The 22,548-nt window shown below is 45.4% G+C and overlaps 1 protein-coding gene across 1 annotated transcript in view; it reads right to left on the reverse strand.

Moving 5' to 3' along the window:
- Positions 1-1,082: 1,082 nt before the first annotated feature.
- LOC138854387 (cilia- and flagella-associated protein 52-like) overlaps positions 1,083-22,548 on the reverse strand; it is a 49,220-nt gene continuing 27,754 nt past the window's right edge. The window contains exons 3-7 of the mRNA XM_070097277.1: positions 16,746-16,933; positions 15,860-15,944; positions 4,834-4,923; positions 1,787-1,911; positions 1,083-1,313 (exon numbers count right to left, since the gene is read on the reverse strand). Coding sequence (XP_069953378.1) covers positions 1,083-1,313; positions 1,787-1,911; positions 4,834-4,923; positions 15,860-15,944; positions 16,746-16,933 — 719 coding nt within the window. The remainder of the gene's footprint in view (positions 1,314-1,786; positions 1,912-4,833; positions 4,924-15,859; positions 15,945-16,745; positions 16,934-22,548) is intronic.

Genomic DNA, 22,548 nt, shown 5'->3' on the forward strand with positions numbered 1-22,548 from the left:
TCGTGCTAAGTGAACCACATCAGTGGTGAGTCTCGTGCTAAGTGAACCACACCAGTGGTGAATCTCGTGCTAAGTGAACCACACCAGTGGTGAGTCTCGTGCTAAGTGAACCACACCAGTGGTGAGTCTTGTGCTAAGTGAACCACACCAGTGGTGAGTCTCGTAGTAAGTGAACCACACCAGTGGTGAGTCTTGTGCTACGTGAACCACACCAGTGGTGAGTCTTGTGCTAAGTGAACCACACCAGTGGTGAGTCTCGTAGTAAGTGAACCACACCAGTGGTGAGTCTTGTGCTACGTGAACCACACCAGTGGCGAGTCTCGTGCTAAGTGAACCACACCAGTGTTGAAAATTTTGAAACCGATCAGATGAGTCATTCTCCAGTTATGTCACGGGTTTCAACAATTCCAAGATTTTTCTTTACTCTTTTGCTACACCATGAAAGCCAGCTGCACGTAGACCAGACTTAATGGGTACTATTATCCTAGCTCTAAGTTGCATCAGATATTAAATGCTGAATTATTTAACGTGATTTAAGGGGAATACAAATTTCTTGCTATTTCCCATATACAAGTGTCAGAGGTATACCAACATTTCATTTTCACTCTCCGCCATCGTGAATGCACTCTGGAGGAAGTAAACACTATGGCACCAGGTCAATGTACTCTGGAAGGAAACTGGATTCCAGCATCTGATCACTCACTTGCGTGAGTGGTCAGATCAAACGTCATGCAACGTTTGCGATAAGTACAGATCTCTATCCATCCTGAACAGAGTTACCTGACTGCCTGGAGGTGTTCTGGAGGTCAACGACCCCCGCGACCTGGGTTATGATAAGGGTTTATTATTATACTCCTTTAATATTATTCCCCATTCCCGTAGCGGCGCTCTCATGGTTCATCTGCCCCGACTCTCACCACCACCTGCCCTCGCTCCAGCTGTGTATCTACTGTTATTGGTCATCACCTTCTGGCAAGATGACACCTTGTGTAAGATAATGCTACCCCTTCAGAACGCGAACTTCTAAGTAATGTGTTACGCCCTTGTCTATTATCTTGTTTTCTAAGACTCGTATGTATGTTCTAATTGTCAACTATTTTGTATGTTAATCTAGTTGAACTTCTAGGGTAGCGGAGCCAAGTATGACGAGATGCCGAATGTGGTGAGAGACCAGGTGTGGTGAGAGACCAGGTGTGGTGAAAGGCCAGGTGTGGTGAAAGGCCAGGTGTGGTGAAAGGCCAGGTGTGGCGTGAGAACATGTTTAAAATGAGTTCAGTTATGATGGGAGACAAAGCCAGGAGTGAATGAGTTGTCTGAAAAAGAATGCGTTACAATGATATGTCAGTATGTTAAAAGTTTGAACCCTGAGTTAACAGTGATTATCAATACTATTATAATCATAACTAAGCGCGTAATTATCAATAAAATACGTAACTCCAACAATACTCTTAGTTTGCCATGATAGAGGGAGTACAGTTGGCGGGTTATACGAGATCTTCTGGTTAAATTTGAGTTATGTGCTTAGATAAATATAAGGATAATGGAAGAATCAATGTTAAAAACATTCCTTAGGATTTTCTAAGCTGAAGACACATTTTGTATTGAACGTTTCACGTTCAATGCAAAATGATTCACAATACTCATAGTTCTGCTAGATATAAGCAGGCGAGTAGTGGGCAGCAGGTGGCCTACTGAAGCACTGAGGGATGCCTGCTAGATACTTCATCTTTTGTGTGCAGGAAACCTAATGTAGATTGTTTATGTATTTACTTTAGTTGTAGCTTACTGGTATTTTGATCGTGTTTTGTCTCGGTATTAATGCAGCTTCTTCCGTGCTGGGTTCTAGACGCAGTCTGGTGTTCCTGTATTCCTGTTGCAGGTTCGAGTGGTTGGGTTTGTGACTGCCAAGGTCTGTAAGTGTGCTTTATGGTGTGGTTGCAACTCCTATTACTGCAGGAGAGTGTTGGTGTGATGTATTCCGTGGTGTGGCTTGAAGGGGAGATAAATCTATTAGTGCTGTCTTTGTTATATATAGCAAGTATTTATTGTGCTCGGTTTCTGAGGTCTCGGATAATGTGTACGAGAAGCTGCGAGTATCATACAGATTATTTAAAGATGTCACATTCTGTCAAGATTTACCTGACTGGAGCTCTTGTAGGCTCCGAGGGACAAAATGATTGTGCTTTATTTTCTCAGGTGGTGGTTTTAACAGTACAGAGTAAGGTCACGTTTGTTTCCAGGGTTTTATACCTTAAACCAGAGATGACTCTCTTATTAATGAGCAGGACGTCAAGGAGGCTATTTGCCGTTAATTCTTCAAGAGTGAACTGTATAGAAGGTTCGACTGTGTTCAGTTTATTTTTGAGGCTGTGCAGCAAGTTTTGAATGCTAGGTGCTTGAACATCAGACTTGTGTGAGCGAGTTAGCTTTGAGTGAGTGGAGGTAAGTGATTTTTTGTGACGTGACAGGCTGTTGGACTGTGAGCAAGGTAACACTTACTGAAGAGATTCTGAGAAACTGGTTAGCCGGACTTTAGTTATGGTGGTGGGAAGTACAATGTCTGCCTTGTAAAGGAAGGGTGAGGATGATGTAATTCGGAGGACCATCTGAACTGCTATTTCAACATTCTTCTGGCAAGACAGTGACAATGAATGGCGGTGAACGTGTTATGCAGAGCATTTCGGAAAACTTAAGTTAATTTTGTCCTCAGGATGTGATTCACATCAGTCGGGTAACACCCAGGTACCTACTAACTGCTAGGTGAACACGGACAGCAGGTGTAAGAAAACATCCCAAATGTTTACACAATACCTACAAGATAATTAGACATGTGCAACATCTGGGTATCTTTATTTGTAGACGTTACGCTATACAAACTCAAGGACATAAGAGGAAGGCTGATTTTGTTCTCTTCCTCCAATTTACCGATTTTCTCTCAGTCATAACTCGAGAAAATCTCACTCGATCCCATTCAAATTCTGAACACTTTACTTACCCAGCTTCCCATTTCAAACCCTGGATAACTGGATGAAAGTTCGTACAGCAGTTGACATGTGCAAGTGTTCTCTGCTCCATTTTTCACGGATTTATTTTTTCAAAATCATCTTTTGTCTGGTATGAGAGTTTCGGGTGTCAGCGAGTGTTTAACCTTGCATTATTATAGATTCACATATATGTACAGGCGCATGTTGGTTGTAGGGTTGGGGATGGTGGTGGTGGTGGTGGTGATGGTGGTAGTGGTGGTGATGGTGGCAGCAGTAGTGATGGTGATGGTGGCAGTGGTGGTGATGGCAATGGTGATAGTGGTGGTGGTGATGGCAATGGTGATAGTGGTGGTGGTGATGGTGGCAGTGGTGATAGTAACAATGATGGTGAAGTGGTGGTGATTAGGGGGTGGTGATTAGGGGTAGTGGTGAAGGTGGTAGTGATGATGGTGGTAGTAGTGGTGATGGGGGTAGTTGTGTTGACGGTCGTAGTGGTGCTGCTGGTAGTGGTGGTGGGGGTGGTAGTGGCGCTGGGGGTAATGGTTGCAGTTCTGGTAATGGTAGTAGTGGTGGTGGTAATGGTAGTAGTGGTGGTAATGTTGGTAGTGGTGGTAATGTTGGTAGTGGTGGTAATGTTGGTAGTGGTGCTGGTGGTAGTGGCGAGGATGGTAGTATTAGTAGCTGTGATGGACACGTTATACACATGCATACATGTGAATTCACTTGCCCAAGAATGCATGTATACATAAATATATGCATTCATACTTATAAACAATACATACACGAATACACAAATAAATGTTGCATACGCTAATACATACATGCACAGATACATTTATACGTACAGACAATACATACACACACACATACGTCTACTGTACGTACACATACTTATGTAAAGGGTGTTCATGTAAATATACATATCCATGCCTACACATACACATGCATACATTCATACAAACACATACACAACACATACGTAAATATGCATATACAAGTTTATACGCATATTTTGCTGCACTGGAGTATAACCACTCTATACTATTCTTTGTGCATGTATTGAGGTACATTATTAGAGGTTATACAGTGCCTATACAGGCCTGGTCACAGACCGGGCCGCGGGGGCGTTGACCCCCGGAACTCTCTCCAGGTAAACTCCAGGTAGGGGGAATGGAAGACATTTAGGTTTAATTCGGGGAACTGGACCACAAATTCAGTTTCCTAGATCACGAGCCCTTCACCAGCGTCAAGGAAAATCCCTTGAGGGGTCACTGAGGTAGAGGAGGCTGATCTTATAGAATACGGGGGGATACCTTTCTCGAATCACACGGTAACCAAAATATAATAGTAACAATAATAAATCTTTATTTCTACAATATATGTACAAGGTATACAGTCCTAGCTGACATCAGTGACATGCTACTATATAGAAAGTCGCTTGTTATGATGAGCATTTCGGGCAAATTAGGTCAGTTTTGTTTCAGGATGCGACCCACACCGGTCGACTAACACATACCTATTTTACTGATAGATGAACATAGACAACAGGTTTCCTAAGGAAACACGTGTCCACCCGTACCGGCGATCGACCCCCGGACCTTAGTGTGCGAGTTGAGTGTGCTAGTGATCGAGCGACAAGAGCGAGTGATGCACCAATACACCAGCCTGCCTCTTGTATTATTTTTCTGTTTTTATCTATTGTCCTCTTGTATACATGTGTGTGTCCCTATGTGTGCATCCATCCTACTTTGACAACTTCCCTCTCCGTTTCTTCCTCTCTTTCTGTGTCTAGGGGCACATGCCTAGGGGAAGCGAGATTTGCCCCGCCACACTGCCTTCTCAGACTCACCTGGTGTTGGGGCGCGGATGAGTGTGGGCGCGCCTGGTGTGGGCGTGGGTCTGGGTGCCATCACTGACACTAGCACTGCTACTCCCACTGCTGCTGGACCAGCCACACACCGCCAACCACCGCACAGGAAAGAAGTGGAAAGACAACTATGTAAATTTATAAAGGGAATAATTCATACAAATGGGTGAACAAATGTAAACAAAAAATGTTAAGGTGTGATTATTATGCAAGGACTAAGAAGGAACGATATTAGAAGATGTGGTAGCATCATAGGCGTAAATAAGGGAGGATAAAAGGTGTTTCGAGATGGCTAGGTCCCTTAGAAAGGACGCAGCAGTTTTCAAAACCCACCCTAATCACACACACACACACACACATTGCATCTTCTTGGACTGCAAGAAGGCCTTTGACACAGTTCCTCACAAGAGATTAGTGCAGAAGCTAGAGCATCAGGCGCATATAACAGGAAGGGCACTGCAATGGATCAGAGAATACCTGACAGGGAGGCAACAACGAGTCATGGTACGTAATGATGTATCACAGTGGGCACCTGTGACGAGCGGGGTCCCACAGGGGTCGGTCCTAGGACCAGTGCTATTTTTGGTATATGTGAACGACATGACGGAAGGGTTAGACTCAGAAGTGTCCCTGTTTGCAGATGATGTGAAGTTAATGAGGAGAATTAAATCTGATGAGGACCAGGCAGGACTTCAAAGAGACCTGGACAGACTGGACACCTGGTCCAGCAAATGGCTTCTCGAATTTAATCCTGCCAAATGCAAAGTCATGAAGATAGGGGAAGGGCACAGAAGACCACAGACAGAGTATAGGCTAGGTGGCCAAAGACTGCAAACCTCACTCAAGGAGAAAGATCTTGGGGTGAGTATAACACCGAGCATGTCTCCGGAAGCACACATCAATCAGATAACTGCTGCAGCATATGGGCGCCTGGCAAACCTGAGAACAGCATTCCGACACCTTAGTAAGGAATCATTCAAGACACTGTACACCGTGTATGTCAGGCCCATACTGGAGTATGCAGCACCTGTTTGGAACCCGCACTTGATAAAGCACGTCAAGAAACTAGAGAAAGTACAAAGGTTTGCAACAAGGTTAGTTCCAGAGCTAAGGGGAATGTCCTATGAAGAAAGATTAAGGGAAATCGGCCTGACGACACTGGAGGACAGGAGGGTCAGGGGAGACATGATAACGACATATAAAATACTGCGTGGAATAGACAAGGTGGACAAGGACAGGATGTTCCAGGGAGGGGACACAGAAACAAGAGGCCACAATTGGAAGTTGAAGACACAAATGAGTCAGAGAGATAGTAGGAAGTATTTCTTCAGTCATAGAGTTGTAAGGCAGTGGAATAGCCTAGAAAATGACGTAGTGGAGGCAGGAACCATACACAGTTTTAAGACGAGGTTTGATAAAGCTCATGGAGCGGGGAGAGAGAGGGTCTAGTAGCCACCGGTGAAGAGGCGGGGCCAGGAGCTAGGACTCGACCCCTGCAACCACAAATAGGTGAGTACAAATAGGTGAGTACACACACACACACACACACACACACACACACACACACAACACAGTCCCCATTTTTAAGAAAGGAGACAGGATCACAAACCTCCTGGAGTTTTATGACAAGGTAACAGAAGTAAGACACGAGAGAGAGGGGTGGGTAGATTGCATTTTCCTAGACTGCAGGAAGGCCTTTGACACAGTTCCCCACAAGAGATTAGTGCAGAAGCTGGAGGATCAGGTGCATGTAACAGGGAGGGCACTGCAATGGATCAGAGAATACCTGACAGGGAGGCAACAGCGAGTCATGGTACGTGATGAGGTATCACAGTGGGCGCCTGTGACGAGCGAACGACATGACGGAAGGAATAGACTCTGAAGTGTCCCTGTTCGCAGATGATGTGAAGTTAATGAGAATTAAATCAGATGAGGATCAGGCAGGACTACAAAGAGACCTGGACAGGCTGGACGCGTGGTCCAGCAACTGGCTCCTCGAATTTAACCCTACCAAATGCAGTCATGAAGATTGGGGAAGGACAAAGAAGACTGCAGACAGAGTATAGGCTAGGTGGCCAAAGACTACAAACCTCACTCAAGGAGACAGATCTTGGGGTGACCATAACACCGAGCACGCCTCCGGAGGTACATATCAACCAGATAACTGCTGCAGCATATGGGCGCCTGGCAAACCTGAGAACAGCATTCAGATACCTTAGTAAGGAATCGTTCAAGACACTGTACACTATGTACGTCAGACCCATAATGGAGTATGCAGCACCAGTTTTGAACCCACACCTGGTCAAGCACGTCAAGAAGTTAAAGTACAAAGGTTTGCAACAAGGCTAGTCCCAGAGCTAAGGGGAATGTCCTATGATGAAAGATTAAGGGAAATCGGCCTGACGACACTGGAGGACAGGAGGGTCAGGGGAGACATGATACTGACATACAAAATACTGAGAGGAATTGACAGGGTGGACAGAGACAGGATGTTCCAGAGATGGGACACAACAACAAGGGGTCACAATTGGAAGCTGAAGACTCAGATGAGTCAGAGGGATGTTAGGAAGTATTTCTTCAGTCATAGAGTTGTCAGGAATTGGAATAGCCTAGCAAGTGAAGTAGTGGAGGCAGGAACCATACATAGTTTTAAGACGAGGTATGATAAAGCTCATGGAGCAGAGAGAGAGAGGACCTAGTAGCGATAAGTGAAGAGGCGGGGCCAGGAGCTGAGTCTCGACCCCTGCAACCACAAATAGGCGAGTACAATTAGGTGAGTACACACACACACACACACACACACACACACACACACACACACACACACACACACACTACACACACACACACTCACACACACACCCCCCCCCCCACCAACCTCTCACTCCTTCCTCTCACTCCTTCCCCCTCCCCCCCCTCTCTCATTCACCCTCCTCCTCCCCACCTCTCCCTCCTTCCCCCCTCTCCCTCTCACATTCTCCCCCTTGCTTCTCCTCCTTCTCATTCCCCATATTCCCACCTAAATCCCCCTCCCCAAACCTTTCCCATATAGCCACTGTCCACAGTTCCTCGTCTACCTCCCCCCCCACACTCGGACAAACACACTACTAACCTAACACACAGAATTACATAAGCTTTCCATTCTGAGGCAATCAAAATAAAAAAAAATGGGTTGCCAGAGAGCAGGAAGGAAAACCAAGGGACAAGAGGATGAATCTGCAAAGGAAGATTGGGCAGCAGAGCTCACAAAAAGGGAACATGAATGGGAAAAGAAACTAGAAGAATTTAGCATGAGAATGGAAGAGAGGATAGATATGGAAAGCAAGAAGTGGGAGATGCAAGTCATAGCAGCAGAGGCTAGGATACAGAGATTAGAAGAGGAACTGAAAAATCTGAAACAGCCTAAAGAACTAAAGAACATTTTGGGAATGACATCAGAGACTGCTACCTCAGTCACAAATAAGGGGACTGTAGGGAAAGAAGGAGCAAAACTGCATGTAGAAGCTCTATCAGAGGGGACTGTAGTAAATGAAAGAGCTAAGCTATATGTGGAGGCCCTAACAGACCACAGCAGAGCCCAGGGAAAGCCGAGAAGGGAAAATGACAGGCCACTGAGCCCAAGTACAATAGATAGTGAAACTGAAGAAAGGAAAGCTGCAATGGAGGAAATTAAATTGAATGAGTGGATACACAAGGATATGCAGTGGGAGAATGAAAGGGAGAGGTCAGTCTTTGTGTATGGGCTCCAGGAAGTTGAAGGGGAAACATATGAAGCAAGAAAACAAGGGAAAAAAAAAGCAATTGAAAGCATCATAAAAGCAATAAGAGAAGATGACATGACCCAGCTGAAAAATTTTCAGAGAATAGGGGGGTTTGCAAGAAGAAGAACCCAGCCAGTGAAAGTGACTTTCAAGGCAGAACCGAATCGGAACAGGATCCTGCAGGAGAAAGCAAGATTAAGGGACATGCCGGCATACAGGAAGGTGTATCTCGACCGCGACAGAACACGAGAAGAAAGGCAGAAACTGAGAGAGATGGTACAAAGGCGAAAGGAGGAAAGAGAGGGGATGGAGGAGACAGACAGGAGATCCCAGACCCAGGAAGAAGATCAAATACAGCCTCCCTCACAACTTCCTATAGAAGCCCCCCAACCAGGTCAACCCCAGTGCAACCAAACATTCTAAACCAAAACACCCATGCCATATCCAATGCCCCCACCCACTGCATTACAAACTCCACCCCCACAGCAACCACCCATAGTTCCTTATCAGGTCTCCCACTTCCCCAACCCCAATATACCCCCCAGACCACAGTCTTAGAAAAGAAGTTGAAGGTGTGGTATACAAATGCAGATGGAATAACAAATAAGTGTGAGGAGTGGCATGAAAGAATCAAGGAGACATCCCCAGACATAATAGCACTCACAGAAACAAAACTCACCAGAATGATAACAGATGCAATCTTTCCACCCGGATATCAAATCCTCAGGAAAGACAGAGGGAGGAGAGGGGGAGGAGGAGTTGCACTGCTCATTAAAAACCAGTGGGGTTTTGAGAAAATGGAAGGAATGGATGGCACGGGCGAAAGGGACTACTTAGTAGGAACAATCCAGTCTGAGGGACATAAGGTGATAATTGCAGTAATGTACAACCCACCACAGAACTGCAGGAGGCCAAGAGAAGAATACGATGAGAGCAACAGAGCAATGGTCGACACACTAGCCGAGGTGGCCAGAAGAGCACACATGGGGGGAGCAAAGTTACTAGTTATGGGTGATTTCAATCACAAGGAGATTGACTGGGAAAACCTGGAGCCCCATGGGGGTCCCGAAACATGGAGAGCCAAGATGATGGATGTGGTACTGGAAAACCTCATGCATCAACATGTTAGAGACACTACCAGAGAGAGAGGTGAGGATGATCCAGCAAGACTGGACCTTGTATTCACCTTGAGTAGTTCGGACATCGAGGATATCATGTATGAAAGGCCCCTAGGAGCTAGTGATCATGTGGTTCTGTGCTTTGACTACATAGTTGAGCTTCAAGTGGAGAGAGTAGCAGGAATAGGATGGGAAAAACCAAACTACAAAAGGGGGAACTACTCAGGCATGAGGAACTTCCTGCAAGACATTCAGTGGGAGAGGGAACTGACAGGAAAACCAGTACAAGAAATGATGGACTATGTGACAACAAAATGCAAGGAGGCAGAGGAGAGGTTTGTTCCCAAGGGAAACAGAAATAATGGGAAGAACAGAACGAGTCCTTGGTTCACCCAAAGGTGTAGGGAGGCAAAAACTAGGTGTACTAGAGAATGGAAAAGGTACAGAAGACAGAGAACTCAGGAAAATAAAGAGATTAGCCGAAGAGCCAGAAACGAATATGCACAGATAAGAAGGGAGGCTCAGCGACAATATGAAAATGACATAGCATCGAAAGTCAAGTCTGACCCGAAGCTGTTGTATAGCCACATCAGGAGGAAAACAACAGTCAAGGACCAGGTAATCAGACTGAGGAAGGGTGATGGGGAGTTCACAAGAAACGACCGAGAGGTATGTGAGGAGCTCAACACGAGATTTAAAGAAGTATTTACAGTGGAAACCAGTAGGACTCCAGGAAATCAGAACAGGGGGGTACACCAACAAGTGCTGGATGAGGTACACATAACCAAGGAGGAGGTGAAGAAGCTGCTATGTGAACTTGACACCTCAAAGGCGGTGGGACCAGACAACATCTCTCCGTGGGTCCTTAGAGAGGGAGCAGAGATGCTGTGTGTGCCATTAACAAAGATCTTCAACACATCCATTGAAACTGGGCAACTCCCTGAGGTATGGAAGATGGCAAATGTAGTCCCAATTTTTAAAAAGGGAGACAGACATGAGGCATTAAACTACAGACCTGTATCACTAACGTGTATAGTATGCAAAGTCATGGAGAAGATCATCAGGAGGAGAGTGGTGGAGCACCTGGAAAGAAACAAGTGTATAATTGACAACCAGCACGGTTTCAGGGAAGGAAAATCCTGTGTCACAAACCTACTGGAGTTTTATGACAAGGTGACAGAAGTAAGACAAGAGAGAGAGGGGTGGATCGACTGCATTTTTTTGGACTGCAAGAAGGCCTTCGACACAGTTCCTCACAAGAGGTTACTGCAAAAGCTAGAGGATCAGGCACACATAACAGGAAAGGCACTGCAATGGATCAGAGAATACCTGACAGGGAGGCAACAACGAGTCATGGTACGTGACGAGGTGTCAGAGTGGGCGCCTGTGACAAGCGGGGTTCCACAGGGGTCAGTCCTAGGACCTGTGCTGTTTTTGGTATATGTGAATGACATAACGGAAGGGATAGACTCAGAAGTGTCCTTGTTTGCAGATGATGTGAAGTTAATGAGAAGAATCAAATCGGACGAGGATCAGGCAGGACTACAAAGAGACCTGGACAGGCTACAAGCCTGGTCCAGCAACTGGCTCCTTGAGTTTAACCCTGCCAAATGCAAAGTCATGAAGATTGGGGAAGGGCAAAGAAGACCGCAGACACAATATAGTCTAGATGGCCAAAGACTGCAAACCTCACTCAAGGAAAAAGATCTGGGGGTGAGTATAACACCGAGCATATCTCCTGAGGCGCACATCAATCAGATAACTGCTGCAGCATACGGGCGTCTGGCAAACCTACGGATAGCGTTCCGATACCTCAGTAAGGAATCGTTCAAGACTCTGTATACCATTTACGTCAGGCCCATACTGGAGTATGCAGCACCAGTTTGGAATCCACACCTGGTCAAGCACGTCAAGAAATTAGAGAAAGTGCAAAGGTTTGCAACAAGACTAGTCCCAGAGCTAAGGGGATTGTCCTACGAAGAAAGGTTGAGGGAAATCGGCCTGACGACACTGGAGGACAGGAGGGTCAGGGGAGACATGATAACGACATATAAAATACTGCGCGGAATAGACAAGGTGGACAAAGACGGGATGTTCCAGAGATGGGACACAGAAACAAGAGGTCACAATTGGAAGTTGAAGACTCAGATGAATCAAAGGGATGTTAGGAAGTATTTCTTCAGTCATAGAGTAGTCAGGCCGTGGAATAGCCTAGAAAGTGACGTAGTGGAGGCGGGAACCATACATAGTTTTAAGGCGAGGTATGATAAAGCTCATGGAGCAGGGAGAGAGAGGACCTAGTAGCAATCAGTGAAGAGGCGGGGCCAGGAGCTATGACTCGACCCCTGCAACCACAAATAGGTGAGTACAAATAGGTGAGTACACACACACACACACACACCAGGCAGACACACAAAGGGATCTGGACAGGCTGCAGACCTGGTCCAGCAATTGGCTCCTGGAGTTCAATCCCACCAAGTGCAAAGTCATGAAGATTGGGGAAGGGCAAAGAAGACCGCAGACGGAGTACAGTCTAGGGGGCCAGAGACTACAAACCTCACTCAAGGAAAAAGATCTTGGGGTGAGTATAACACCAGGCACATCTCCTGAAGCGCACATCAACCAAATAACTGCTGCAGCATATGGGCGCCTAGCAAACCTCAGAACAGCATTCCGACATCTTAATAAGGAATCATTCAGGACCCTGTACACCGTGTATGTTAGGCCCATATTGGAGTATGCGGCACCAGTTTGGAACCCACACCTAGCCAAGCACGTAAAGAAACTAGAGAAAGTGCAAAGGTTTGCAACAAGACTAGTCCCAGAGCTAAGAGGTATGTCCTACGAGGAGAGGTTAAGGGAAATCAACCTGACGACACTGGAGGACAGGAGAGATAGGGGGGACATGATAACGACATACAAAATACTGAGAGGAATTGACAAGGTGGACAAAGACAGGATGTTCCAGAGATTGGACACAGTAACAAGGGGACACAGTTGGAAGCTGAAGACACAGATGAATCACAGGGATGTTAGGAAGTATTTCTTCAGCCACAGAGTAGTCAGTAAGTGGAATAGTTTGGGAAGCGATGTAGTGGAGGCAGGATCCATACATAGCTTTAAGCAGAGGTATGATAAAGCTCACGGCTCAGGGAGAGTGACCTAGTAGCGATCAGTGAAGAGGCGGGGCCAGGAGCTCGGACTCGACCCCCGCAACCTCAACTAGGTGAGTACAAGAAGGACCTCGGGGTGAGCAAAGTTCTGATCATTTCACCTGAGACAAACAGCCAGACAACGGTCGAAGCGAGACTGCCAGATTTATGGGTAGCTTTCAGCAACCTCAAGAAGACATTCACAAAAATATACACGGTATATGTCAAACATCATGGAATATACAGTGCCAGTGTGAAACTCACATGTGACAAAGCTCAGGGATATGAGCTACTAGAGGAACTAGGCCTGATAACATTAAAATAAAGTAGGATCAGAGGTGACATGATTACAACATACATAATACTGAGAGGAACTGACTGGGTGGATAGGGAGTTTGAGAAATGGGTCTCAGGTACACAAGGGCACAGCTGGAAGTTAAAAAACACAGAGAAGTCATAAAGATATCAAAAAATATTTATTTAGCTTTAGACTTGTCAAGAAGTGGAACATCTTAGACATCGAAGTGGTCGAGGCAGGATCTATACATAGCTTTAAGTGTAGGTATGATACGGCTCACGTAGCCCCCGTAATGGGGACAAGAACCGAGACACTTCCCTCAACCACAAACTGGTGACTACAAATGGGTGAGCGCACGCGAGCGAGCGAGCGAGCGCGCGCACACACACACACACACACACACACACACACACACACACACACACACACACACACACACACACACACACACACACACACACACAGCTTGGCAACTAGTTTACCCCAAGGAGGTGGGATGTCCCTGCCTTTGTCAAGAAAGTAAATGCAGCCACTTCCACAAGGTTAACACGTAAGGCCACAATAACAGAGGTGCTGGTTTAAGATCCAAAATCTTCTTATACCAGCGTAAAGTCTTAAATATCCACGCATCATTAAAAGAAATCTACAAGGCTTCAAATACTGGAATTTTTTATCAATTACCCAAAGAACAGGGATAATTTTTTTCAACGAGTGTCGAGAAATACAGAGAGAAATTTTCCCTCGTGCATGACGACCAACAACAATCTGTGTAGTGACGGCATGATGTACCTCTCTCGTATGTTAACTTTCACACAGTCATCCCCTCGGCCTCTCAGACCAATTCCCAATATGGCAACAGAGGTGTCTTCCGGGATGTTATGACAGACGCGGCAGCAAAACTCTAAAATCTATGAGTAATAGACCCATCTAAAGAGGGTATGCATGAGAGAAATGGGGTGGTAGAGATTCTAAGCACCGGAAACCACTATTGCTCGGGTTCATATTTATCTATATCCCCCTTTGGATACATACTCAGCTCTTACAGTGTCCGTGGTTTGATCCCCGGCACGGTGGAAACATTGGCCATGTTTCCTTACGCTTGCTGTTCCTGTTCCTGTTCACCCAGCAGTAAGTAGGTACTTGGGTATTAGTAGACTGTTGTGGGTGGCATCCTGGAGGTGGTAGTATACCTTAGACAGCACAGGGCTCTGAAATGAGCTAAGGTATCAGCTCCTGGCCTGAAAACTGACTTGTGTTAAAAAAACAAAAAACAGAGAAAGGCTAAGTACATTTTTCAACAAGCTAGACAAACACACACGAAGACACAAGGTTGAGTACTCCGGCGCACTAAACGCAAGGATGGTAAACAAGAGGGGAAAAAATGACATACATGTATCCACACAAAGATAAAAATATGCACACAGATGAATACATACATGAAGGGCCAGACATGGCAGCAACAGCTGCAACATGTTATTCAGTCAACACATCTGTTTAATATGAATGAACGCCAAGCTCCGCATGTCTCAGGTGACTAATTTAGAGAATACTGTAACACTACAGGCTGGATCACTTTCAGTATTACTGGATAATCATCTTCCTGCAACTGACAAAGTGAAGCAAGACTCATGACGGGTAAGTGAGAAATAACAGGAACCTCAAAAACTACTGGTTCTCTGTTGAAGCTTCCTTAGTGTGTGTGTGGACAACCTTGATTTCAAACAGAAAAGTTTAATAACCGGTGGTCAGTGGCACAAGTGAGGCTTCATGGAGAAGATAAAATAACAATATAGATGAGTATTGTATATGTCGGCCTCACACCGAGGACATCTTCAGCAGAGGGCGTCAAGGCGAGGCCGTAAAATCCACTACTTATTATTACTGTTTTAGTATCTTCATCTGGGTTGATCCGTACCATTAATCATGTACGTACAGAACCTATAAGTCATCACAGGTCTTGCTGTCGTACTCGAAGGTGATCAGCAGTGTTTGTGGTGTGGGAGAGGAAGTATTTGATGAAGTGAAGAGTCATAGTCACCTTCTTAAGATGAGTTAGTGTCTGGTGCCCGCAAGACAACACATGAAGATCCGCTATCATGGTGTAGTCACTCTGACCCAAGAGTTGGACCTTGGCACAACACAGGCGGCAGACAAGAGGCAGATCCAACTTATCATTGGTCAAGGACAGTCACTCGTATTCTTTGTTACAGGTTAAACACCACGACATCAAAACATCTTTTACTTGAAAGATGAAGATACAACAGTTGTTGCTGGAATAACTACCACGTAGTGTCAACACTGTTGTAACACAGTGAGTCGTATAGTTCCAGGAACATCACTTAGTCTTCAGAAGATCGATTTTCGTGCCTATACACATGGAGAGGGAAGAGTAGCTCCAGTTCCTTGAATCGAGAACCCTTCACTAGCACCACGTCACCCTCTTGAAAAGCTGACAGCAGAGGCATGCAAAAAAGTTCCAGATTTTTTCTCTCAGTCTCACTAAATTTTGTTTTACACACTAATTCACTCAAGAATTTTAAAAGATCTTTGTATTTATCAATACAAAGAAGTCTCTTGGATATTTATATTAAGGTAGTAGGACTATTTATCAAACAATAAATGATCATACTACTATTTTTATTAATAATAATAATAATGTTGCCGTAATGAGTGTGTTACCTTGACCTGGTGTTATACTGAGCTTGACCTTGACGACGTCACCTGTGGTGGTGGAAGCGTACACCAGCTCCTCGCACTCGTCTATCTGTGTGTGTCATGTATGAAATTAGCACATTCCAGACACTAATGTTGGGCACTCACTCTCACACACACACATATAAACACACACATACACCTGCCTGGAGTCTACCTGGAGGGTATTTCGGAGATCAACTCCCCCCCTCGGCCCGGTCCATGACCAGGCCTCCAGATAATCAGGGCCTGATCAACCAGGCTATTACTACTGGTCGCAAGTAGTCCAGCATATGAACCACAACCTGGCTGATCTGGCACCGACTTTAAGTATTTGTCCAGCTCCCTCTCGAAAGCAGCCAGGGGTCTATTGGCAATTCTCGTTATGCCTAATGGGAGGCTGTTGAATAGTCTTGGGCCCCAGTGTACCAATGGCGCCCCTACTTTTCACTGGGGGTATTTTGCCCAGTCTTTTGCTTTCGTGGGGAGTGATTTCTGTATGCAGATTATGGACCATTCCATCTAGGATTTTCCAAGTGTAAATTATGATTCATCTCTCTCGCCTGTGAGGCGAGGGTGATCCATCCAAACAAAGTGAGTATTCATCAGCACAGTTAATGTGAAATGCTAGATATACGCTCCTTTTGGGCAAATTGTAATGTTTAACTCACTACTCAACAGCCTCAGTGGACACAACTACAGCAGCCCGAAGGGGTTTCCAGAGAGCGGCTGCTGGAAATCATGCTGTTAAAAGATAAGTACCGCTTGTCATATATTTATTGTCATGCAGGGAAGTGTACTTATCTGACTAGTTCCTCCACAAATTGGTCCTTTGCTGGAACACACACATACACACTCAAAATAAGACACTTACCTGCAAACAAGTGTAATTTCTTTCCAAAAGTCCCAGGGAGATGGGAGTAGGCGTGAGCCTGTTGTTGTCAGGATTGAGTGACCACGCCCGCAGCATCCGCACGCCGCCCACCAGCATGAGCGTGGGCGTGCGAGGGGCGGTGCACAGCAGGGTGGCGATGCCCAGACCTGGCTCCCCAGCCACTACACCTGGCGGAATTATCCTCAGGTTTGTACTAATATTTTCAGTACAAATTTTGACCCAACAAGATCACACACCGTCTGGATCACTGTAGGAAATCAAGTTTGATCAGAGGGAAAATAGCAAGTTTTTGACTTGAAGAAGACTTTGATAATGTAGATCTTAAGCGACCTAAATAAAAAATATACGAGACACACACACACACACACGTGACTCGACTCCTGTAAACGCATAGAGGTTAACACACAAGGATAAAAATCAACTTAATATACTAATATAAAAAACACAAATACTATCGTGCCCCATTAAAATATTAATGTAAACGAAGACTCCTGAAGCTTGGAGATGCCTACAGGCGCCCAGGTAATTATAAAAACCATGACATAGCCGAAAGACCTTGGGCAAACTTAAAACGTGTTCCAAATTTACCACCACATCACAAGCTAAGCCGAGGAGGGAGGGAAACGAGGGAGGGGGTGAAGGAGAACCTGTAAACAGGTAATTATGGGCGAGATGTGTGTGCGCGCGCGCGCCAAATCTTCAGTCGGCAGATATTCGCCGGAAAAATAAAAACTTTCTTTTCGAGGATGGGGGGGGGGGGGGTGTGCCCAAGCCTTGATAAGACAGGTTTATGTCAAGCTGAAGAATCATTATATATATATATATATATATATATATATATATATATATAATATATATATATATATATATATATATATATATATATATATATATATATATATATATATATTACTGGAGGCAGTGGAGATGTCATGTCTGAGGGCAATGTGTGGTGTGAATATAATGCAGAGAATTCGTAGTTTGGAAGTTAGGAGGAGGTGCGGGATTACCAAAACTGTTGTCCAGAGGGCTGAGGAAGGGTTGTTGAGGTGGTTCGGACATGTAGAGAGAATGGAGCGAAACAGAATGACTTCAAGAGTGTATCAGTCTGTAGTGGAAGGAAGGCGGGGTAGGGGTCGGCCTAGGAAGGGTTGGAGGGAGGGGGTAAAGGAGGTTTTGTGTGCGAGGGGCTTGGACTTCCAGCAGGCATGCGTGAGCGTGTTTGATAGGAGTGAATGGAGACAAATGGTTTTTAATACTTGACGTGCTGTTGGAGTGTGAGCAAAGTAACATTTATGAAGGGATTCAGGGAAACCGGCAGGCCGGACTTGAGTCCTGGAGATGGGAAGTACAGTGCCTGCACTCTGAAGGAGGGGTGTTAATGTTGCAGTTTAAAAACTGTAGTGTAAAGCACCCTTCTGGCAAGACAGTGATGGAGTGAATGATGGTGAAAGTTTTTCTTTTTCGGGCCACCCTGCCTTGGTGGGAATCGGCCGGTGTGATAATAAAAAAAAAATATATATATATATATATCTATATATATATATATATATATATATATATATATATATATATATATATATATATAATATATATATAGCTTGTTTCTCTTTTGTGGGGCCTGCTGTTTCTGCCACTACCAGAGGACATGTCTGTGTATACTTCATGGCATCTCAAAAAGTGTCACAGAGCGAGTTCATTAGAATATGTTTTGCTTCGGCAGCTGCGCGTTCATTTTCTGGGACACCAACAATTCCATATGGTTATACAGAATATGGGAGACCAACTAGTCACTACTGGCTCTTTTAATCCGCAGGGTGGACAGAAGCATACCGAGTCTGGACAACCAAGGAAAATTAAAATTTAAGTACACTATGAACCGTTTCAACGAAACCAGTTATCGGGACAACAGCAAGGACTGTGTGGAAGTCCGCAGTGAGCACAAGCAACTCGCTTAAGTAATTATGCACAATGTCCTCATCACCAATCAGTATAGCGAGCAACACTCGCTCTGACTCATCAGTGAAGACCTCTATCCTTGAAACATAAACAGCCATGATCCAAGAAATTAGCCATGGTCATCATCAAACCTCGATACTTGTTGACTCTCATCCACTGTCTACAAAGACGAATCTTAGGAACCATCCTAGGAAGGCTGTGATAAAGCCAATCTCTCTGACCATACACATATCAAAGCCGCTCTCCGAACGCCTTTTGGAGAGTAAACTTCGTGTGAGGAATAAAGGGCTCCCACCTTCCCTCCTCTCCACACACCACAACAAACAGGGTTGCCAGGTGTAATAGTAATGATATTTTCAGAGTGCTGTGACCATAGGTCACTCAGTGCTCACATAAAAATATATGCAGCACAAAAAGCAATGATGAAATTAACGAACAGTAAAAGTTACATCCTCACTAACAACACTGGAACCTACTATTAAATTTACACCAAAGGAGGGGAAGGACAACCAGTTACCATTTCTCAACGGTCTCCTACTCACTGGTGAAAACTGACTATTTTAAAGTTTATCGTAAACCTTCCTACAAGAACGATCTACATTTCTTCTCTCACCATGACATCAGAACTAAGAGGGGTAATTATAGGATTCTTTCTGAGAGCTTACAAAATTTCCAGTCCGCAGTTCCTCGAAGAATGCACATACATTACACATTTCAGTCCACTACACTTCGTACGTGACTGCAGGAAACGTGCAACACGAATCCTCAACACGATCAACACCAATCAAGTTGAAGCAAGGCTCTAAATTCTAAGTTATTATTTTACCTATCAGCAATGTTGCAACTAACGTTAAGAATTTTTGACAGGAAACTAACTAAAATATTCACCAGCTTTTAAACTACTTTTAGAAACCTTGTACAAAAACCCAAAAATGACTCTGGAACAAGTGCAGGAGTATGCACTATGCCACGTGGGGGGGGGGGGGTGATAAAGTATATGTCGGGAAAACAGCCAGATCTCCGGATGTTAAGATCAGGGAACACAAAACGCTTACAGCAATGATGACCGTAAAAACGCGAGTGTTTAACATAGGGACGATGTTGGACATACCATGAAATTCAGTGGGGCTAGACTAGTAATTAAGGAACAAGATTTAAGACGGCGAAAGTGCATAGAAGCTGCCCTGATTGCTGTCATTAACACTATCCATAAAAAATCCGGCAGTTACACTATCTCAGAATTGCTAATCAATAGGATATTACCCATTCTGGAGACTACTGTAACATATCAACAGGTCCCTCTCTAACCCACCCGTCTCACCACATTAGTTCCACTACTACCACCATCACCACCACCCACGCGACACCACCTACTCCAGCCACTATATATACTCGTTTTCATAGTTTTCTCTGTATTAGGACTGAAGAAGTCACGCCTGGCGAAACGTTTCCTTGAATAAATGTCCTAAACTGTACGTAAGTGCCTTTTTCCACACAAAAGTTACACTCAAAAATAAATGGTATCTAGTAAAATTAACCAGTGCCAGTTAAATACCTCACTAAATTATTGCCAAAAGATTCCACTAAAATTTCCCCAAGGTTGTTAAAGATAACCTGGTAATTATTAAAAACCATGACAAAGGCAGAAAAGCTAAAGCCCTGGGTAAACTGTTAAAATGTGTACTAGAGTCAGTGATATACCACAAGCTACAGAGAGGTGAAGGAGGCTGGAGGAGCTGTGAGCAGGTCATTATAGGCGAGGTGTGTACACAATTTACAATCGACAGATTTATCTCAAAGAGACAAAATCAATAGAAGAGGAGGGGGAGGAAAAACATCCACGTCCTGCCGAACCCAATATAACTTGCTGCCAGTCTTTAGGGCCCACTGGGCCAGCTACTTCCCAAGGACATGCCTGTTGATAGGGCCCAATGAAGTTACTGTAAGGCAAGTCTTCGGTAAAGCGGGTTCGCTACAGCAGTCTTTCCCTCTCCATGGCTCAGACACCAAAAGAACTTCATATCCTTGTCATGAATGAAAATGAGGTAACCACTACTGAATCTTTTAGACCACAAGGTGGTCAGAAGTATACTGGACCAGGGCAAACGGAGCATGACAAGAATTTGAGTACACGATGAACAGCAATCTGGACGAAGGGAACACGAACACACTTGTAACTACACGACACTAATCTTTAATGGCAATAACAGCAACACTACCCAACTCTTTGACCCATCAGTACATTCGTCTCTCGACCTCCGGGGAGAGAGGACGCACGCCTAGTAGCTACACCTGCCCTCTGGTGGTGACCTTTAGCAACTGGAAGGCAAAATGGCGTATCGAGTGGGTCAGCGGATCAACACTGTTTGTATACAGCTGGTACGTGGCACGCTCACTGGAGAAACGATGAATACATTGCTACCCGCTATCATCAGAGACGTCTATGGTGTCCCCAACGATGAAGTATATGGTGTAGCCTTAAATGGGATGACCAGAGTATTCCTGAAACTGAATCGTACCGGCGTCTACGACAGACTTGTTGACGAGTACCAGGAGAGGAAGGTGACTGTGAATTCGGCAGTGGACGTCGTCTTGCACGACGTATCTAGGTACTATACGTGGGTGAAGGTGAGAAACGTCCCTTTCGAGGCGACTGCGTATAGTATACAGGAGGTCTTCAACAGTTATGGTAAAGTTCATTCGGCTACGATGGGAGTATGGAAAGATGGGCCATATGAGGGACGACCTGAGGGTTCTTATACCCTCAAAATGACGTTGGCTAGGCCTATACCGTCCTACGTCATGCTAGTGGATTCCAGGACGCAGGTCTTTGTACACTATGCCGGCCAGAGAAGGACCTGTCGATTATGTAGCTCCTACGACCATATGGCAGCACAGTGTCCTAGGAGGCAGCCTACCAGGGCTCCTGGTACGTTGGCAGTGGAGCAGCGGCCTTGTGAGTTGATGCCTGAGTTGGGAGAGGAGGAAGCAGGGACGAGTGGTCGTTGGAGTGAAGAGGTTGATCGGGAAGTACCGACGGTCGGTACCTGTGTTACACTCCCGGTAGGCTCGGGGGAGCAGACAGGACCGTCGGGGGCTCCATCAGGAAGGAAAGATGGTCCTCAGGAAGATTTACTGGAGGACGTGTTGAGAGGTTTTTTGGACGGGTCGGGGACCTCCACCTTAAGTGCTGCCGAGGCTGATGTGAGGGAGGAACAGCAGTCTGTGGTACAAACATTGTGTGGAACTCGCTTAGAGCAAGTGGTGGAGGTGGAGGTCCATCAGGAGCATTTGTCGGATGAAGACATGTGTGTGGGTAGTGGTTCTAGGAAAAGGCCTGCTGGCACGGTTGAGGCCGAGGAGGTACTCACGCCGGGGCAGAGGCCGGGCAAAAAAGCTTGGGCAAAGGATGAGGAGTTGCTGGACCAAAAGGATCTAGTGGATCCTGATTTCTGTAGTGAAAGGGTAAAAGGTGGGGAGGGAGCCAGGGGAAAGTCTGGTGAGGCGTCGGGTCGACGCACAGGAAAAGGGATGGTAGGCAAGCCACAGAGGCATAGAGGGAAGCCGCCGTTCTTATAAATTTCAGGTGTGTCACTCTAAATGTGAACGGTCTCAAGGCTGAGATCAAAACTGTGTGGTTAGTATGGTTCTTACGTAGGTTCCAGGTGGATGTGTGTTTCTTGCAGGAACACAATCATAAGATTGGTAGTGAGTTGTTGTTGCATGGGTATAAGTTGTACGTTAGTTGTGCTTGGCAGTTGAAAGGGGGGGTGGCGATAGCGATAAAGGAGACCAGCCCCTTGCGTGTCACGGGTTGGGAGGA

The sequence above is a fragment of the Cherax quadricarinatus genome, chromosome 57, assembly GCF_038502225.1.
Source record: "Cherax quadricarinatus isolate ZL_2023a chromosome 57, ASM3850222v1, whole genome shotgun sequence".
In the NCBI taxonomy this organism is placed as follows: Eukaryota; Metazoa; Arthropoda; class Malacostraca; order Decapoda; family Parastacidae; genus Cherax; species Cherax quadricarinatus.